General features: G+C 42.0%; 1 protein-coding gene across 2 annotated transcripts in view; it reads right to left on the minus strand.

Moving 5' to 3' along the window:
• arnt2 (aryl-hydrocarbon receptor nuclear translocator 2) overlaps nucleotides 1-21,583 on the minus strand; it is a 74,924-nt gene that overhangs the window by 16,166 nt on the left and 37,175 nt on the right. For both annotated transcript variants that reach the window (XM_080497168.1, XM_080497167.1), the window contains exons 7-12: nucleotides 21,192-21,257; nucleotides 20,271-20,356; nucleotides 16,734-16,810; nucleotides 14,347-14,481; nucleotides 13,052-13,126; nucleotides 4,566-4,717 (exon numbers count right to left, since the gene is read on the minus strand). In XM_080497168.1, the coding sequence (XP_080353294.1) occupies nucleotides 4,566-4,717; nucleotides 13,052-13,126; nucleotides 14,347-14,481; nucleotides 16,734-16,810; nucleotides 20,271-20,356; nucleotides 21,192-21,257 (591 nt within the window). The remainder of the gene's footprint in view (nucleotides 1-4,565; nucleotides 4,718-13,051; nucleotides 13,127-14,346; nucleotides 14,482-16,733; nucleotides 16,811-20,270; nucleotides 20,357-21,191; nucleotides 21,258-21,583) is intronic.

A 21,583-nucleotide genomic window follows, 5' to 3' on the forward strand; every position in this document is an offset into this window, starting at 1 on the left:
TGAAATAGCACTTGTCGCTAAAAGAAACAAAGTGTCTGTTATTTAGAGGCACTTTGGTTAAAAAGAGAGAGAGATGACAGGTTACAAAACAGGAACGACTCGTCTTCATTAAAGACGCCAAACGAGAGAGTTCAGTAAGTGGAACTTCAAATATATGAGGGTCATTTTTCTGAAGGCACGGTTTCTCCAGACTGTTTGTTGATAGTACAGCTCCAGGATTACGTGAAGTGTGGACAGCCAAGTTTATACTGTATTAGTAGTTTAATCCAAACTAAAAACGATTTATTTTGTTTTCAGATCTTTATTTATCTATTTCAAAACTCTAGATAACGAGGAGTTGTTTTTGTTCCGAGTCGGGTAACAGATGTTTTAAAAGGGACATCAACATGTTTTTGCTGAAGTGACTAACAAACTGTATTGCAATGTAGTTGGATTAATATTCAAAGTGTTTATTTTGTTGCATCATGTCTCAATAACAGTAAACTCTCCAAAATGTGCCACACAGCTGATCCATCTGCATGAGGAGGATTTTCTGGAAACTCGTCCACGTTACATCGGGGCAGTCTCAGTGCTGCTCTGCTCCACATCATTCCTCATACAGACAGGTTTGATTAAAATAAAAAAAATCAGCAGCTCGCTTCTTGACCCAAGTCTACAGTTCAGCTTGGTTCCGGTGCACCGAGCAAGTCAAACAGTAAAATTAAGTGTGTGTGTGTGGTGTGTGTGTGCGTGTGAGATGGGGGGGGGGGGTGTCCATCTTCTGGATATGAATCCAGGAGATGTTGTCTCAGCTTCACTGTGCACAACTTTCCCAATAAATTACATGGACTTCAAACTAAAAGACTGGATTCATTTCCATATCAACTCCAGTGGAAATTTCTGTTTTGAGTGAGTAGTGGTGCTTTTCCACTAGGACCTACTCGGCCCAACTTTACCCGGGTTTCCTGCCTTTGATTCTTTTCCATTCCGTGCTAGTGCCTGATACCAGGTACTTTCATGGTACCTGCTCAGTCGAGGTTCCAAGCGAGCTGAGGCGAGTAGGAAATGTGACGTCAGCAGACGGCACGCCGCTGATTTGCTTGCGTGTCACAGCACAGACGAGTCAGTCACTTCCTCGACTGTCCCAGTGTAACAGCAAATGTTAAAAACCCGATCAAAATCGGTATTTGTCCTGGCAAAAGCCTTTTAACCGCATTTACATTAAAGCGTTGTGTCACACCGTTTGTTTGTCTTATTTAAACATCAGCTGCTGCTAACGGCTGGTGGCAGAAGTTAACAAGGGCACCGGCAAAACTGGAACACCGCAGAGTGACGCACAAAAGCTCTTGACAAATACTAAAGCACGATCATAACAATCCAATTTTCAAGATCTATCATTTGAGCTGATATTCAACGAGAAGTTGTAACTCCACTCTTCCAAATGCATGTTTGCGGCACATCAGAAGATACAGATTCTATCGGAGGTGACTAATTGTGCACAACGGGGAAAAGCTCTAATGTCTCCGCCCACGCCGCAGTCGGACTATATTGTAATGGAAAACGAACAAAACTGAGTTGAGGTGAGGCGGGCTGAGTGGGTACTCGTGGAAAAGCACCACTAGTAACTGATTCACTTAGTGACTGACTTAACACGCGGTCCCAACGCACTTTTTGTGCCGTGGCGTGGCGGGGCGGGGCAGGACAGGTTTTCTTGTGGTCCCACTGAAAAAGTTGTGGACGGTACGGTAGAAACCACGACCACTGGCTTCGATTTTCCATCACCATTGAGGTACCTTGCACCGAGGAACGGGTCTGTGAGTGACGATCGCTACTCTCGACTTGCCCACAATTTTCAAATATTACATCTGCAGTAAACCCTCCCGTTGTTGTTCAAACGTTGGCGCAGAGGTGCAGACGCTCCTCTCAGTAACAAGAGAGGAGGAGATTCAGCGGAAGCGGGACACTGCTGTTTAAAATGAGAAAGTTTGTGATGTGTCGCAGAGAACGACTCAGACAGCTGCGGAGTTGCAGTCGTTCACAACCCTGCCTACATTTTAACCGAACTTTCTGTGGTGGGACAGCGCGACAGAGTTGGGCTTGGGTTCGTACCCTCCCGCTGCGGCATGGTCTGTGTGGTGGAAGCGCGACTTTAGTGACTGACTGACTGACTGACTGACTTCGTGATTGAGTAACTGAGTGAGTCTTTGTATGTCTTGCAAAGTAACCCTGGTGTTCACTGTTCTGCGTTTTGTTTTGCGTTTGCGTCTTGTTTAACTGTCTATTGGTTCCAATTGAAACAGTTTCTCCTACATTCAGCGTACATCCTCCTTGGTTACGTTCTCCGCAGTGCCGGCTGTGTTTCCACTTGAATGTAGCACTCAGTGTATCTCTATAAGGATGTGAGCCAGTGGTATCACAGTGATTCATCATGCTTTGTGGAAGCGCAGAACACTCCCTGCTTTTCAACTTCTGATAAATGAGATCCATTTTTTTTCTACAGCGACCTCATAAATCTAAAGCGTACTGTTAATATGTTGCCTGGCTCCTCTGCCTGGGGGAGCCTGCAACGGCGAACACACACCAACACACACATGACTGAAGCTGGAGGGGGAAAGTGGTAATTGGCTGAACTTATGGCAGTGCTCATCAAGAAGAGTCTATCGAAGTCTGTGTGTGTGTGTGTGTGTGTGTGTGTGTGTGTGTGTGTGTGTGTGTGTGTGTGTGTGTGTGTGTGTGTGTGTGTGTGTGTGTGTGTGTGTGTGTGTGTGTGTGTGTGTGTGTGTGTGTGTGTGTGGCGCTGGATCCGAGTTGATCCGTGTTCAGACGAGGGGTCGGGCCTGCCGGCACAATACACACAATTTCTTGATGACTGATGAGTAAATCAGCTGCAGCCCGGCCGTCGACTACTGTAAAACACTTCTCATCTCTGAAAACACACTGTTCATTTCAGCAGTATGTTAAACCTTGATAAATACTCTGATCCAAAGTCAGATCAATGAATCGAACTGCACCTACCATGGTTTTATTGTAGGAAAAGCAATTCTTAGTGTTGATTGGTTGTATTTTCCCTGAACGAATAGCAGCAATGCATTTGTGCAGCACCAGTGATCACACTAAATCGGAAGTGTTAAAACAGGTGTTATCGTGATGAATTAAAAGTGATTGCACCGAGTGAGTTGCGAGTGCAATAAATCAGAGGGATTGCACGAATTTGGAAGTGTTTGCAGTTAATCAGAAGTGGTCATGCTAAATCAGACGGGATCGCATATTGTGTTATGGATTCACATATTTTCCAGAAAATTTCAAAGAACACATGTTGTTTTGGGAGTGTTTGCTATTCAAAAAGAGGTTGCTGCACCTAAAAAAAAAGTCTAACAGCAGATCCTCGGGGTGGTCTAATGTACCAAAATCTTCAGGAAATGAAGGATTGTAAAAGTTCGCAATGCCTTGAATGAACCAATATTGTATTTAAATTAGAACACAGAAAACATATCAGATGTTAAAAGTAAAATCTCTTACCATTTGCTGAAAACTTCTTTCAAAGAAAATCCTGTTTTTGCCCACATATTATTTGATCATTATTATAATTTTTAATTGTGAAGCAATTTTTGTTGTTGTTTTTAAATGTGAAATACAAATAATGTTGGATTTGCTTGGAAAGAAAGGTTGAAAAAGTTTGACACATCTGACCAGAAAAAAGTTTTTCCACTTATCCTCGCACTATTTTAACTTCGTTATTGTATTAGTGGGTGTGAATGGTTCTGATTACACCATTTTCTCCCTCAATTTAAACACATTTACCACAGAGAGAAAAATCTATCAGTAAACTCTTTAAAAAAAAAAAAAAAATTATATAAACTCTAAATTGGAGGAAAAAAGCCATGAAAAAAACCATCTTAAAGAAAAAAGATAAATCAATTCAAGTAAATTATTATTACAATTCGAATTGTCCTCAACTTTCTTTGCCAGCCTGTTGTGAGTTTTGTCCAAATGTTTCTGCAATATGTTGCTGCCATCAAGTTTAAATTGAGTGACTGTTCAATTAAAATTCAACATCTTATATGTCATCTTTGTTATAATGATTTAAAAATCCTAATCTTATCCATACACTCATCAGGACGTCTCACAATTCATTTGAATGATTGATGATTTTTCAGAAAATACCGGAATCTGATTGAGTTAGACATTTTGATTAGTATAAACACTTAGAAAATGCATAAAAACCCCAAATTGCAGAATTGTTGTCATCACTCTCCCATTCTATAAAACAAAGAACAAAAAGTTTAAGTGAGAAAATGCTAAATAAAGTAGATACTGTACTATTTTTGACACATTTCAATAGCCTTTTGGTGGTTTTATAGCTCACTGAGGAAAGCTTTAAAATTCCAGCGATCTCATGTATGATTTAACCCTAAAAAGAACCGTTGTTGTCATTGCATCAGGGCTACAACTTTTCCATTTTGCAGTCAACAAACTTGAAGTTTTAAAGTGAAACATGATGAAAGTTAATCATACCCCAGCCTCTTCAGCACAGCTGCACAGGTGAAAGGAGGAGGAGAGTAAAAAGTGATTTATGCGGAACGTACTTGACGTTGGTGTTGGTGCAGATGATGTACTCGATCTCGTCGGAGTACGGGTTCTGGAAGGTGAAGCTGCTGGTTCGGATCAGCATCCACTCCCTGTTCTTCATGCGGAAGCGATACATCACCGACAGGACCTGCCCCTTCAATTTCACCACCTGCAGAGGAAGGAAAACCTCGCGTTAGGAAGATGACTCCCCGCGTTTACATTAGCTGGGAGAGCTGGTTGGAAAGAGCAGCACAGTTTAAAACTGCCATGAACAGCATGTGCCTGCATTTTGGTTTTTTTTAATCCCGTGACAATTTTCTATAGATTTGCAGACAAAAACATATTTATTCCACAACACAAGAAACAATGTTAGTCAATGGATTCAAGTGCAGATCTTTAAGTAATGAGAGAAGAAGGTGATGTGTGTCTTTATCTTATGTGATTCAGGCCCGGTTTACAAGAAAACATTTTGAGTGAAAATGCATCGTTTTCACATTTTCGTTTCAGAACAATTTCGCATTTACAAGATTACTATACAGCAGCAGCATTTCTTTAAAAAGTCGTGTCTTCGCCTGTTTCCACGGAAACAGAGTCAGAGCATTTTTTGAAGGCTTGCGTTCCCCCCCCATTTCCACAGAGCATCTTGGGAGCAGTTTCCCGAAAGTTGCGTTTTCAAAATGCAACGAACGTTTTACGTTTTCACTTGAAAACATCATATAAACAGTGACTTTTTTGTTTTACTGCATTATTGTTTTTCCCCCTTTCAATTTATTTTAATTTCTATATTTTATAATTGTGCTTTAATTTCAGTTTCAACTGGTTTGATGTTGCCTTTATCATTTCACCACTTTTTCCTTGTCTTGTCTTTACAGTTTCTTTCTCCTTTCATTCTTTGTTCTGTCTGCATTTTTTTGTGAAGCGCTTTGACTTCAACCAAGCTGCATGAGAAGTGCTTCATAAATAAAGTTTGATTCAATGTAAATAAGATGAAATCATCTTCAGATGGAAGATGAAAACAGAGGAAGCGCTCTCATTTGCTGTCACACAGCGGTTACATCTTTGCTGTATTACACTGCAAGAGCCTGGCGGTTCAAACCGCTCTCCTCTGCCGAGTGTTAAGTCTGAGAAACGAAGGCATTACACATCATCCCAATGTGGACGAGATCTTAAATGACTTTGAAATAACGTGCTGACAAGGAGTGGAGTGGGAGATGGAGAAGTTCTCACTGCGGCTCTCTCGCTGCAGAGATCACAGAGCAGAAGGGAGGAGAGGAAATGAAACAAAGCGGGGAAACAGGCAGTCAAATAAGCCTGTTTCTGCTGTGCACTACTGAGCCTGTGTTATGGGAGGACATATCTGATGTGATAGCACAATGAAAGTGGTATGACTTCACAGCTCTGAGGAAAGTAAACTTAAGAAGATGCAGGAAAACCCAATGTATATATTTTGCGAATTCCAATAGGCCTCAGTTATCATTCAGTCCAGAAGGTAGAGAAATAAAACCAACTAAAAATACTAAGAAAAAGTGGTGTCAACAGCAGCATGTATTGGTGACTCGCGCAAAGGAAACAACATTTTTAAAAGAAATTTCTTAGTACAGGACACAACACAACACTGACACCCAGAGAAAATTGCAGTGTAACTCGCCTCAAAGCCATGCTTGTCAGGGGGTGTTTGGAAAAACACGCAAAATGTAACAGGTTTTTTTTTTTTTTTTTTTTTACATGTTTTTACCAGAATGTTTCATTAAAATTGGCTTTATCCTGAGATTGTAGCCATTTGTAACAGTAATTATTTGTTTTTTTGCAGAAATATAGACATTTTCATCACATACACTCAGCGCCACAAGAAAGAGGAACTTTAAAGTTTAATAACCTTTAGGTTATAATGCCACTTTTTTACACCTTCGTACCACTCAAAATGAAATTAGGCTGCACGTGGCTCCTGAACTGAAAATGTTTGAAACCCCTGATCTAAGTCATGTTAACAGTATTAACACACCTGAATGACAAACAACTAAAAACATTCAACATTCATTTATTGTGGTTATACCATTTTACAAGATAGACAAACTGCACAAGAAAAGCCTCAAGATCATAATACTATTCTAATTGCATTACACCTTCACCAACTGAATGACATCAATAAATAAAACTATAATTTAAAAGAAAGAATAATAATAACTACGATACACACAATCTGTTACTCCAAATTGTTTGTCTCACTTCGACAAACACAAATCCATGTTCTGCATTCAGCAACATACTTGCCGTCAGTTGCATTTCTAGTAATGCAACATTAAATAACATGAATGATGTTGTGAGGCATGATCATATGAATGATGCATTGTGCTGTAATTCACTCCAAAGTGATACAATAACGCTCAGCGAGGCACCTTTCCTTCCATCTGTTCTGCTTCCTCCTCCTCCATCATTTGCTTTCTTGTGCAGAAATGCGTCTGCCTGTTTGCTTACAAAGCACAGGAAGGACTGAATGAATGGCTTTCATTAAATGTTTCCACAGACTTTATTCTACATGCTCGGGTTTAGGTTTGGGTTCCTTTATCTAAACTCTCAGATTTGCTTCACAGTGAGATGATGACATACATTTGTACACATATTGACCAAAAAAAAACCAACCAATAAAGGAACCGGCGTGGACACTTAAGGATGTTATTAAACCAATCGGGATGATGGTCGTTACATGCTTTGCAATTTTCGGGCCGTCACAGGCGAAATGAGAGAGTCGTGGCGATATAGATCAGTCCTACGTTGGACTGTGAGACCATTTGAGGATGGCCGTTGTCACGGTCTTGTGGCCAAAGACCACTGGAGCTAATCCCAAATAGAGGGATGTTTTGCGTTGCAAAAGAAACCTTTTGGGGATTTCTCTCCAAACAGGAGAGGTCGGACATTGAAACTCTACAGTAGATACAGTATATAGTTTATATTATTTGAAGATGATAACAGGGACAAGGGTTGTAGAAAAAGACTCTTATAAAACCACCCAACAGTGGGAACCCAACTGAAGAATCTGTTCTTTCTCAGCCCTACAATAAAAAGGGAACGTGTCCTTAAAAACCAGACATGCCCGCAGGAATCAGGTCACTGCCACATTTCTGTCGCTGCCCAATTTGACTACTTTGGCAAAGCATTGAGGGATTTTCACTGGAGAAAATCCTGCACAGCGTAAGTCACCACGTCTTTGGGGGAATCAAATAAATGGAGATGACTGATACCATTTAAAACTGTTAAATTGAGCAGCAAAACACAAGTAGTAACTCATAAATGGCCCTCCTTCTGACCATTTTTCAGGAGATGATTTGAAATTAAACCATTCAGCCATTTAATGGGGTGGAAAGACTGACTTGTAAGTGTGACAAAGGTATTTGTACATCACCAGAAAGACAAAATGAACACAGTGACTGTCAGAAGAAAGATGGTCGGACCACTTCCTTGGCATTTCACTGGACTTTTATTAAAAGTGGCCAATTATATTTCTCTGAAAACTGAATGAATCCCATGGGTCTAATCATCTTTTAGACCGACTTTATTCTCAGCAGGAGTCATGGAGAGCTGGAGTCTCTGTCAGCTAATGTAGATGGACTTCAGTCGACTTGCACGTCTCAAAATGTTTATTAACAACCATTCATCCAAATCTGAATCGATGAATTTCATATAATCAGCACTAGGTTATCCGAACCTGCTGGTTCATTCAGCTAAACCTTCAGATTAGCCATGAATCTTTTCTTCTTTGAGCAAATGTTGTAATACTCAGCGGTGTAAAGTGACCACAGCAAAGATAAGAGGTGTCGCTGTTGAGCCTGAACTTTTCATCAACATTTCTGTTCGCCGAATAAATTATTTTTTTGTCTTGTTATTTAGAGGAAATTAAAAAAAAAAAAGAAGACCAGATGACTTTTATATCCATGCCTTGATGAGGGTTTCAAATATTTTGTACTGGGAAATTATCCAAGAAAAGCAGCTGAAGCTATCTGACCTTTGATTTCCCAAAACATTAGTGAACAAACGCAGATATAAAACACAATTTTGATCACACCAAATCATCACATTTAAGAGCCAGTACTTTGAAATAGACAGTGATTTATTTCCCTCCAATTTTTTTGAACTAATGCAACTTTCTGCAAAAAAAAAGTCAGGAACGCTGCAAAAGGCATTGCAATTTTGGGAGAAAAACGATTGTGAAATGAAAGTTTCATGACTGCAGTTATGACAGGAAAGTTTGCAAAATCCTGGAGGGACTGCAAGCTTCAGTAGGAGGTTTAATAATAATCATAAATCTTAATCATGAATCTTCAGCGAGGAGCACTGGGCAAAGTTAAGAATGAGGACACCAAATGAAAGATGTGGATCCTCTTCACATCCGTCTGTACAGTCTATGAAAGCGTCCGCGCTTTACTGAAATCACGGGGATGTGTTAAATCGATCGGGCATGGGGGATAAGCGCTTCCATCACTTTAACTGTGAATATCGCGCAGGGGTATGTGACACGGAAGGAAATTAAAGGTGTCCCACATTTGCACAGAGTCGTGGCGTGTTGCTGAGCGAGGACGCTAAATACTGGCAGACAAACTCAAACAGCACGTTCAGTGAACCCAGACTGGAAACAGGTGTGATGCCGGAGAGCACGTCTGCTGAGACACGCCACTGCTGGAATAGAAAAACATTGATGGATCATGTATGGAGGCTCGTGTGTGTGTGTGCGTGTGCGTGCGTGCGTTAGCTGGATGAAAGCCAGAGGTTTGTGCAGTGAGCAGAGCAGCAAAACATTCCAGCTGTAGAAGAAATTTACCATCAACCTGCTCAAACTGACACAGGCGTCACATCAACGATCCCCTGTAGGCACTTTTAAAAAAAATATTATTATTATTATTATTATTTTTTTTTTTTCTTTTGCTTCAACTTGATTCCAGATTGAGAATTACAATTTCCTTTTCCAACGATTAAATTCCAATCTGGGCTGGAAAATGGCAGGATGGTTGCTTCACAACTAAAAGGCTCCTGGTCTGAACTTGCTTGGAGGATATTTCATGAGGAGTTTGCATCGTTATGTTATCGCAAGTAGTGAAATGTAGATCAGGTGGACTGAGGCCTTGCCTGATCTAAGTTTGTGAACATGTCAAAGACAATCACAATATTGCACATTATAAAGTCTAGATCGGACAAAGGAAACCACTCATTGAATTTATTTCAAAAGGTCCTGGTTGAGCATGTTGGTGATGGTGTGTTTGTCCAGCAGTATTTGGCGTCACTGGAATGTGTTGGCCAATCAGAAGTTGATGAGGAAATCTGCAGGTTCTGAACATTTTCAACAATAAAGAGATCGAAAAATACTTTCACCATAGGTTCAGAAACCACCAACAATGAAAACATAGAATGCGGCGCAGTAGAGATTCTAAAATTATTCAGGTTAAATATGCTGGAAAATCAAGAGTGTGGTCGCAGTGGAGAGTGATCAAATCCAAAGATTTTGAACACGACCCAGAGTAGAGTAAGAGAGGAAATGAGGAAATGTAAGCAAACATGTAGCCATAACTAATAAACATAAAGTTTAAAATCTAAAGATGCACAAACATAAGTAAGTTCACAAGAAATGACAGACTAACAGGTCCTACCACTGCAAACATCTCCAGTCGGAGGGCATTTGTGATCTAAAACCCAAAAAAGTCTCAAGTCCTGCATCTGTTTGCACCTCATGGCTGCTGAATACAGACAATAGGCCTCCATCCAGGCGGTGATACATTCCAGCCAAGGGAGGGAAGTTGTGGTGTGAGAGATCAAGGCCCGGGGCATCCAGAAGGAGGGCGGCCGGTACACCGAGGCGCCGTGCACGGATGACTGGTTAGAAAGAAACCGGCTCTGCCGGACCAGAGGAGCCTGATGTAAAGCCATCAATCAGCTTGTCCTCATTGTGGACGGAGCCCTTCAGCTGTGGGTATGCCTATTTACAGTCCCCACATACAGCCATGCACTTATGTGTTGACCCGGCTTCGTTTTTCACATTTGGTTACATCTCGCCACGTCGACATGCATGACAGAAAGAGCATGCGTGACGCATGTCAATCATCTCTCTTTTAACCACCTTTTCAAAAGACTTCAAGATCCTCTTTGAAGGTTTGAGAGTTTTCTGAGACTGGTAACTTGTCGGCAGTGGGAGTCGAACCCACCAACATCATGTGGCCCCCACTTCTCTGTAGAAACAACTCTGATATTGAGACATGGAGCTCTGAGCTGTAAACTTCAAGGTGAAACCTACATCTGTGTTGTTTTTCCAACACATCTTGCAGATGTTCAATTGGAGTCAACACCTTCAACCCTCCGCCTTGTTCCTCGCAGGATCCCCGAACCATTTCTGCAGAGCGGCGGGGCTCATTACCCCGCTAAAAGAGGCCCACCGAGCGGGGGACACTTCCACCACCAAGGGGTGTCCACTATCTGCAGGAAGGAAACCAAATCGGCGTCCACGTGAGTTCTGGGACACCTGCGGCTGCCTCCTTCCCACAGTGTGAGACGCACAATATCCACGCCGTCCGTGGGATATTAAAAAAAAAAACCTGATTGATCAAAGCAGGCCTCCTCCTTTCAGTGTTCCCCCAGCAGGGGCTTCCGTCAGTGGCCGGGGGTCAGCGGGGCAACTCGAAGCAATCTGCAGCCTTGCGGCTCCAAACAGAGCCGAGCATTGGTGCTCGGTGTGCTCCGACACAACTCCATCAGAACCCGCAGGAAGCTTTTCAGCACTTTGTACCGCAGGTGCTCTTTCCTCGCTTTCATGCTCGTCGGAGGTGTGCAGGGAGGAGAGCGGCTTGTGAAGCTTATGGAAACACAACATCCACTGCCAAGGGCATTTGCCCAATTCTGCTGTCACAGATCAACCGATCGAAATGTTATTCTACATAGAAATACAAAACTCTGCGGTTTGTGCTGGATTTAAAATGACTGATGATTGAAGTGGAGTTACCATCACTGACAGAGCAGCTGTGCTCATCAAAAAGGTCTCGGGAAGAAAAACTAGTAGAACCACGATAATTTGTGCAGTTCTTTACCAGTGTGCATCCCCGATGAACTGATCTGAACTCAGCAGAGATGAAACGAGTTTGACTGAACTGTGATTGATATGTAGACTGAGGCAGTGTTTACTCAGCAGCGGCTCTGAGCAACTGAAAACACGTTTTGAAAACAGGTGGAACTTTTTGAAAATGCTCCCGTTCCATAGAATCTGGGAACCCACGAGCACCAAGGCCATAGTACATAGTTCAGCATGCATACGTATGTGCGCGGAGATGGACAATAATCGTTTTCAGTGTTTGTGCGGTTTCCGTGTAAACAAAATGTCTAAAATGTCGGTGCATAAACACAAAACTTTCCTGAAACGAACTTGCAAAAATGAAGCGTTTTAACTTGAAATGGGGGGCCTTGGAAATATTTTGACTTCTGCAGTACAACTACGTGGGGAAAAAACAGCAAATGAATGAATGAACAAACAAACAGATAGAAAAAGCTACATAATACAATATAAAAGTATAAAATCTACATCAGAAAACTGAAACGTAGCAGAATAAAGGGAGTTGGAGAAAAGCAGAGAAACTGTTACCATTTCAACAGTTCCGTTTGAACGTCGAAGAATAAACGTGACTTGTACATGTGAGTATGACTTGCATATCTTGTTTTCCTCTCCATTGTCCATGTTTGATATATTGGACTGACGGTCTTGACTGTTTGGTACTTTCATTCCGATTCAAACCATTAACCCGAGGCAAGAAACCGGCTACTGAAAGCGATTTATCTCTTCTGAACTCGTTTCACACTTTCACTCGGTTTGAGGATTGTTGTGGTTTTATGCCACCGTCGGATGGTACGGAGGCAGAATGGCGGCATGGTATCCAGGGGTGCTAATAGAGGCACAGAAGCGGTGACGTGGTGTTCCTCCGAATGGGTGAAGCGACTAATTGGGAGGTCTCAGATCTGCTGCGTCTCTGTTGTGGCCGTTTAAAGTCGGACACTTTGATTGTGTCTGTGCGAACTGTTGAAAACGGTCAATTTGAGGCAGTGCCGTCGTCTTTGTGGAATCTCTCCGTGTGAGCCTGGTTTTGTGGCCACCCTGCGGGACATGATCTCCACTTCCAAATATGTGACTGCATTCACATCCCTAATGGTGAAGTTTAACTATAGCTTTGAACATTTGGCTTCCACTAAGAGGAACATTAGCCCGCTCTCCACTGTTTCCTCTGCTGATGCGGAACAAAGATGCTGTGTGGTGGGAAAATAACCTCTTAAGTATGGAATCGGTGGCTCCCGCTCGCACACTTTGACTCTGCTTTGAAAATGTCCACAGTTTTCCAGATGAGGACAAAAAAAACAAAGACTTTTCTGTCTTCTGTTTCTTTTCTTTGACTGTACACAGGCTCTTCTGGCCAGAGCACAAAATAATTCAAGATAAGCATCAGAGAGATCATCCAATCGGGACAGAAACATTCAGTCTTACCTGCTGGAAACTTTCTCTCAGGTGGCTCTGGTCCTCGGGATGGCAGAACTCCAGGATGTCTTTTCCCAGCAAGTCCTGAAGGAGAAGACAACGTTGAATTTGGAGCTTATGTGGGTTTAGAGTAGGAAAAAGGCATCCAACCAAAAATAAATTAGTCTATGTTGCTGAAGCAATTGTATATTAGTGGAATGGACTTGGTTAAATGTCTTGAAAGATTTTTGAACTGAAAATATGCACAGACATGCATTTCTGGTCATTTCAGACCAGGGGTTTCAAACATAAGGCCCATAGGCCAAAGCAGGCCTGCAAGAGGCTCCAATCTCAACAAACCACCAAGCTGATTGAAACAATGTAAAAAAAAGCAGCATTTTTTTTTTTTTTTAAACAATTTTCTTAAGAGTAGCAGACACAACACAACACTGAGACCTGGGCTGATATTGTCGATGCTGCCATGAAGGATAGCAAACTATTATTATAGTCAACTCAAAGTCATGCTGTCAGGGTGAGTTTTTAAAAACACTCAAAATGCAACAGCTATAAGAGAAGTTTTCTGGACATTTCACTTTATTTTGCACCATAAGGTTTAATTAAAATTGGCTTTATGTTGATATTGTAGTCATTTTCGGTAATAATTGTTCGTTTTGGTGAAGCCCTCTTGATTTCAAGGGGTATTAATTTGTTTTAAAATTAGGCGAATCAGCATTTAATCAATTCATGTCACTATACACACACACACACACACACACACACACACACACACACACACACACACACACACACACACACACACACACACACACACACACACACACACACACACACACACACACACACACACACACACACACACACACACACACACACACACACACACACACACATTAAAGAACCTCAAAGTGCTACAAGAAACTGATGTCATTAATGGGTTCAAACGGAACACCAAAAAAGAGAATTAAGAGATGGCTTTTTTGAAAAAAGATAGGTTCTTCAATTTTTAAATAGTGGGGCGTGAGGCTGAAGAGAAAGACGAATCTCTCAAAAGGAATAAAACGCTTACCGACGGTGTTACATAGACTATGGCTTCATAAAAGCAATGGACAGAGTTAAATGCATCTATTTACATGAACAACTGGTGAACTCTAAGCTGAAGCAGCACCAGCCCAACAAACACCACGAGAAGGAGTGAATCCCAAAGAGTTTATCCTCAGACAAAAGGATCTCATCGTTACAGAAGACAGTAAAGAGGCTGTATTTAACAGGAACCTTAAATCCCTTCATTGGCCATGTCTTGATACCTGAGGTTGGTAACCGATGACGTTGATGCAGCGCGGGTCGACGAAGGTGATGACGCCGTCAGAGTTATGTCGCGACAGAAACTCTGTGGGAACCGACAGGCCGTTCATGTCCATGGAGACCGGGGAGCTGGTTACCTGAAGGCAGCAGAACGCAGAAATCCTGCTCAGTCAGTGTTTCACAGTCTGATGTTATCGTCACGAGTCTCCTCGCTTCTGTTTGGACTGTCGGCAGCAGCTCACAGCCAACTCACACACAGATTAGAAACAAACTCATTGATGTTTAATTAATGATGCGAAATCATATAATCCGCTATTCTTTTGGCAGTTTCTTAAAAAAAAAAAAAAAAGCCAAAGAAATTCCTCACAGTAATTAATTCAGTGAATGGATATTAGTTCCTATGTAATTAATTTCCTTGATGCACATCCAACTGTTTAATTTTTGCCAGTAACAAAAGATCAGAGCGTCTAAACCAAAACAGTAATTTACTGAAGTTTGGACATGTCTACAAATGGAAAAGCAACAGTACACAAGGTACGGAAGATCTTTTAAAAAGGAACATTTGCATATTTCATATGCAGAAATATGTTTTTGAAAGAAGCAAATGTTTCCTCTACAAGCATTGGACCACAGTATGGCCGGCACCCTTTGAACAAAACTGAAATTTTTTTTACCATTTAAAGCGGATTGGGTTTATGTGAAAATGGCAGCACGGAGTCAAAAAGCACATCAAAATGCCTTCTTGCTGTGAGCTGAAAGCGCTAACCTCTGGACCATTATAGCCACCGTGCAGCCACGGACGGGTTGACACCATTAGTAGAATAACATTCCTGCTGATAACTTTAAGTTAGCATGCGTTCATAAATTGGAGCTAAAGCTGCAAATTGTTTGATTTGACAAACTTGGAGAAAAAAAAAATCAGTTCTTTAGTGTATCAAAACATAGAAGAATATATTCTTCGTGCACAGACTTTAAAGACGTACATATGAAGGTACAGTAAAAAGCACGATGCTCCATTAATTTTGTCCCTGAACTGTAATTCTGCTTCATAACCAGTTCTGCACCCAGATCATTACTTTTAATCAAAATCTTCACTTGACCCTTCCCACTAATTGAATTTCCAGGATGTCCACCTTCCATTGAGCCATGATATTGAAAAATGAGACAAAGAGATAAAAACTCTCTGAACTCACAAAGGAACATGTAAGGAGACACAAACTAACCTTGAACCAGCTCCCAACCAGATTTTATTTTGAGATGAGAGGCGGTAATATGGTATCACACGGCATCTATAAATATCAACATTATTTGGCGACGATCTCAAACACTCTCGAAAAGTGAGCTCATTGTTCTCATACTATATTGTTATATTATTATTATATTATTAAATAAATAGGCCTAACCTGCCATTGTCCACTTAACTGACCCACTGTTGGGTCTGTTAAGTTGAGCAGTTCTCCAAGTCTGGAGCATCCAGTGAAACAGGAAACTGAACCTCTATGTGACACGAAGGTTTTTCAGTAAATGGAAGCAGCAGCATGTGGCCGTCAAAATAATCTGAACACTCACTTTGGGGTTTGAAGTGTTATGACAAATCTGCCGAGTGTTACTTATTTGGTTTAAGCCTTTCTGCTTTAAACACAGTGTCGATCTATGGAGCTGTTTATGTCTTTTACTGATAAGAAATGTCCACCGTGTTGCACCCGGGGTAGAGAACTCCCCAAACATTGACATAAAGTCCGCTGGGTTAACGCCAGGTTCTCTTATTTCATACGCAATTTTGCATTTTTTTCCCCCCTTAAATAAAGTACATTTTCGAGCGTCAATGCTTATATTTTAGCTGCTGTTTTCCATCAGAAGTCGTCGACGAGTAGCGGTACCCGACTAGTCGACTAATGATTTCCGTTTGTCCTCCAAACACTAGTTTTAAGTGACTCAGAGCATGGTCGTCCTGTAAACTTTCACTTTAAAATGCTGTATAAACAGTCTTAATAGAGCTTTTAATTAAACTATGTTACATATATTGTGTTTTTTCTAACTTGATTATTTTATGGTTTTTATCGTTATGCTCTTCTGATCTCTTTCATTTTACGTTTTTGTGGCGCTTTAATATTTCGAGCGTATATTTTTTGCGCTCTTGTTTCACAATTTAATACACAGTCCACGTACACTCTGCCATCTGGAGTGAGAACAAAGACTTTGCGGTTGATAGAAAACACGTTAAACTTGAGGTGAGATCTGTGACGTGAAAGGCATGAGAAATCCAAAAGACATGTTGGTAAGAAATCCTCCACAACACATGAAAGTACAGCTGCTGATGGTTTTACGCCGACTCCAGGTAATTGACACACACACTCTGAAACGTTAAAGTCGTTAAAGCGACACACACCTGCAGTCTACCGATGGCCACTAGACAATACTTCCCAGTCTGACCCGCCTCCGTGTCTTCTTCTGGTATCGTCATACCTGGAAGAGAGAAGCAAATGAGAGAGGCGTGAAGCCAAAAGGAGCCACGAGAGTCATTTAACAAGAGCTTCTCCAAACGTGTAAACACTCATTTTTCTATTTGCTCCTTGAACTTTGCAGCAGAGAGAGGTAATCTACTGGCTGACACAGCCGCTGCTCCTCGCCGATGATTTATCGCTCATTTTTTCACCATTAAGCCTCCACGCTGCACGCAGGCTTTGAGCCACAGCAGCAGACAGATTTCATTCACGGTAATCCAGCCACTGGGGCGGGGGGGGGGGGGGGGGGGGTAGACAAACGCACAAACAGACACATCAATATCACCTCTGCTATGAGAGCTTTCCACCGTCTGTGTGCTGTTAATTCAACTATAGTGGGCTCAGATCAGACACTGGAGCTCGCTCACAGAGCCATTGTGTGCAGCCGGCTCCACCATCGCTGGCTGGAAATGTGTTTTTCTCAACAAAATGTGGGACCTTTTCTTCTATTGAAGTCATATGTGGGCAGCTCCTGGTCAAAACTGACATTTAAACCACATTTTTAACTGACAGAGTAACACTTACTGACTGAAAATAGGCGGTTTTGTTTAAATCTGCATTTGAAACCAGAGCAATTATAGTGTTGTGCTCATGCAGTTGGGAAATGGGAGAGTTACCAGTTGGCAAGGTCCAGATTCCCAGTTTGTGAGGAGACAAATAACTTTGTCATTAAAACATCAAGCTAAAGAAGGATTAAATTAATCTAAGATCGTGTAATCTACTTTCACACATTTACGCACGCCTGTCCCGTTTTCTGTAGACAACATACACAGAAACAGATGTAACAGTTCCTACTAATCTTTACAGTTACAGACACTATTTTAGTTTGAACTTCCACCAAAACTGCAACCATGCTGTATAGAACCTCCCACTTTCCCAGTGGGAAGTTCACAATTTTTCAAATATTGCATAAAATTTCCCACTTTCTCAGTGGAAAGTTCCTAGTTTGTCCAATATTGCATGAAACATTACAGGTGGAAATGTCCCAGTTTGCCATATATTGTAGGAAATCTCCCACTTTCCAAGTGGAAAGTTCCCAGTTTGTCATATATTGCCTTAAAACCTCCTACTTTCCCAGTGGTACATTCCAAGTTTCCGAGTGGGAAATGTTATTCCTAACAGACTGTTAAAAAAGCAAACAATTAAATCAAACAATTAAACATGTTTGATTAAAAATAATCAAAACATTTGAATGATTAAGATAGTGAAGGATTTTCAAGTGCAAACTGAAAGTATTGTTCAAAACAATATCAAACGTGGTCTTTATTTAGAAAAGAGGCCTTTTCAGAGCCTCCGGTTAACATCTGATCAGAGTTCCTGGAATTCGGAAAGTTAAAACCCTCTATGTGGACTGAATTCACTAAACGACGCAGTCAAACGTTTTATAAGTAATTGGATTCAGGTTTAATTGTATAACGGCAGATCAAACCATGACCACAGGGCTGTCGTCCTCCTCCCACAAGTATGAGAATGACTTCATCCTCCTTCCCGTCCCGACACAGTCGGACCTGAGCGTGCGGCGCATGTGTGCGACTCGCCGGTCTGTTCTCCATCTGCACTTTATGAGTGTGTGTGTGAGCGCGCGCTCATATACGTGTCTGCCTCATGGCCGCCGCCAGCAGCGCCGTGTCCAGAACATTCCTGAGGGGTATTTTTAGCACCAGGAAGCGAATCATGTGTCACCGATTTCAAAACACACATGGCGTGCATCCGCGGTCGCCTGGAAGCGCTCCAGCCTGGAGAGGGGGATTTACTCCTGTTTACTCTGTGTTTTTCGGCCTCATCGCCACACTTCACCACCTCGGCCGTTCAGACAAAGAGCACGCGCACGCGCACACACACACACACACACACACACACACACACACACACACACACACACACACACACACACACACACACACACACACACACACACACACACACACACACACACACACACACACACACATACCACTGTAAACGGTGTCAACATGTGTGTTCATACGATGTTTGCCCAAAGTTGTGTAAATGTCTCTTCAATGTTTACAAAAACAAATGTGATCTATCTTCTAAAGAATTTATCTTTTGTAAAATATCTTTTATTTACCCATTTGCTAAACCTCAAATTTCACAGAACCTTACAGGATCAATCTGATGTTACTGGACGTTAGAAGTTATATCAGTTGGTGGAGGAAGATGCTCTATAATCTAGAGATTAGTGGCGTCACCACACAAATGGCTGAAAATGAGGTTTCTAGACTGATTGAAAATGTTACATTTACAGTGTTGGTGAACAAAATTTGCTTTGATGGACTTTAAAAACTCGTCGAGGCTTTGATGGCGTGTTGTGCTACTATATAAACAAACATTTTCTACCATCCATATTTGTGCAATATATATTGCAAAAGGTTGTAAATAAGTTATTGGATCCATGAGACTCCATCTTCGGTATCCATGTTTCTGAAAGGCATCGCAGGGCTCTACACACATTCGAAAGAAGAATAAACCTTGTGGTGAGGAGTTGGACTGAAATGTGCGATATTTTAAAAAGCCAAACACGACCTCTTTGTCCGTTCTCCACCAGGGAGCACACCGAGGTGAACGTGGGGACAGCAGGACCTCAGATTTGGGGGGGGTTTGGCTCGGTGTTTTTGGCTCGGTGTTTCTTCGGCGTGTCAGTAGGACAGTTCCATTAGATGTTTGGAACAAAACCAGGAGACCTCAGAGGAATCTCTCTGGACAGATTTTATTACAGAGAAGCAAACAACAACTGTCGTCCATCATCAGAAAGCCAGCTTATTTAGTTTTAGTTTTTTTTTTTAAAGCTCTAAGGGTGAGATTTAGGACTGCAAATATTATTTTGACGGCTTATCGTTGGATCAGATGTTTGTGGTGTGGATGAGAGCAGAGCGGGTCAGCGTGGGAGCTGCAATTTCCATCAATTCCACAGAGTCTCGGCCCGTTACACATGCAGAGGTTTGGTAGGGGAAAAGTTCATGGCGGGGATGGTGGAGTCGGAGCGGACGGACACCTGGAGCTCCCGGGAAGGACCCGGTTAAAAAACACAGGCGTGTTTTCACTACAAACATCCGCCTGTGGGCGGACAAATTCATCAGCCCAGAAGACAGACCGTAAAAACACTCAGGCTGTCAAACTCCCACCGAGACAAAGACGTCTCGTGTTTGCTTTGTGTTGTTTTCACGCATCAGCTGGACGGAGCGATAAGTGCAGCGTGGTGCAGACTTTGAAGAAATAGTCCCCCTCCAAAACCCCAGTGAATCTGCGGCGGAATCCAGCTGCTGATCCGCCAGCCCCACAGCTGCTTCAGGTTACGCCGGGCCGCGCTGACTTTTGCACGGGACCCCACCCGGGGGAGAAACGGAGTTTGGGTGAAGCAGAAGAGCAGAGAGTTGAAATGTGACGTGTGTGCGTTTGTTTACCTGCGGGAGGCCACGCTTTGATGTAGCCGGTGCAGTGCACCACCGAGTACTGAGCCTCTCCTTCTTTGGACGGTCCCAGGCCGTTCCTGATCATCAAGCGCACACACACATACAGCAGCGTGTTAGGGACACGGGGATTTAACAAGAAACCGCACATTTGCTACTCAACAGTGTCGGAATTTACGCTCAAAGTCAACTTTCCAAGGAGGATTTAGAGCAGGGGGCTCAAACACACTTTAGTGCAGGGGCCACATACAACACACTTTTATCTTCAAATACATCAAACCCCAAAATGTGTCCCCTAATAACCTTTAAATTTAAACTTGAACTTTTTTTTTTTGTTGCTGTGCTGCAGAGCATACGTGATGAAAATGTTGATTTTATATTTCACAAAGCCAACTACAATCTCAACTTAAACTTTATTTTTTAATTGCCTTTTTTCCATTAACAAAATACAATTATATGTACACATATCCTGTGAAAATTAGAAACCTTACAAAAATGTAATTCACCAACTCCGACTCACCCCCATCCCCACCCAACAGAACAAACAGAGGGAGACCATTGACTCATTCTGTATGGCGTTGCTACTTAAAAACAATAAAAATAATACAATTAAATTGATACACACACACGGAACAAGTATGTGCACATTAGCGCAGAGCTCCTGTTTAACATAGTTGTATTTATACCTCCATGCTTTTCTCATGTCATCATGGTTGAGATGTCTCTACGTTTATATGCAGCAACCTTTGCCAGTGCAAAATACAGTGAAACATCAACAAAACAAAACAAACTGTGCTATTATACAGTAAACTGCACAAAGTCTGCAGTTATTTAGAGACTCCACAGTTTGAACCATTTGGAAACACTCAGGGACTGCTGCAGCGTGGCCCCGGCCATGCTCCGAGGGTCTCTTACCTGTATCTCTTCCTCATGTTGGACAGGCGGTTTAGGGAGATGTGATCCAGTGGAGCGCTGCCGCACCTACACAACAAAGACGAGTATATAAGGAAGTACATTAAGTTTATTTATGGAGCACTTCTCACAGACGCTGTCACAAAGTGCCTCAGACTGTAATTCCACAGTGGGGGACGAATGATGTGCTCAACAGAACAACTGCAGCACAACAATGCAGCAGAGGAAGCACAAACAGTCACTAACAAAGACATAATCATTCAACAAATACTCAACGTACAGCTTCAATCACAGGAAACATTCATTATAGGCAGACCGCAGTCTGAACAGTGTTTCTTATTAGCAATCCTTTTCACTGGAAGTGTTTAGGGACTGAACGTCTCTGCACAAACAGC

This window comes from Blennius ocellaris (assembly GCF_963422515.1).
Source record: "Blennius ocellaris genome assembly, chromosome: 1".
Classification (NCBI taxonomy): Eukaryota; Metazoa; Chordata; class Actinopteri; order Blenniiformes; family Blenniidae; genus Blennius; species Blennius ocellaris.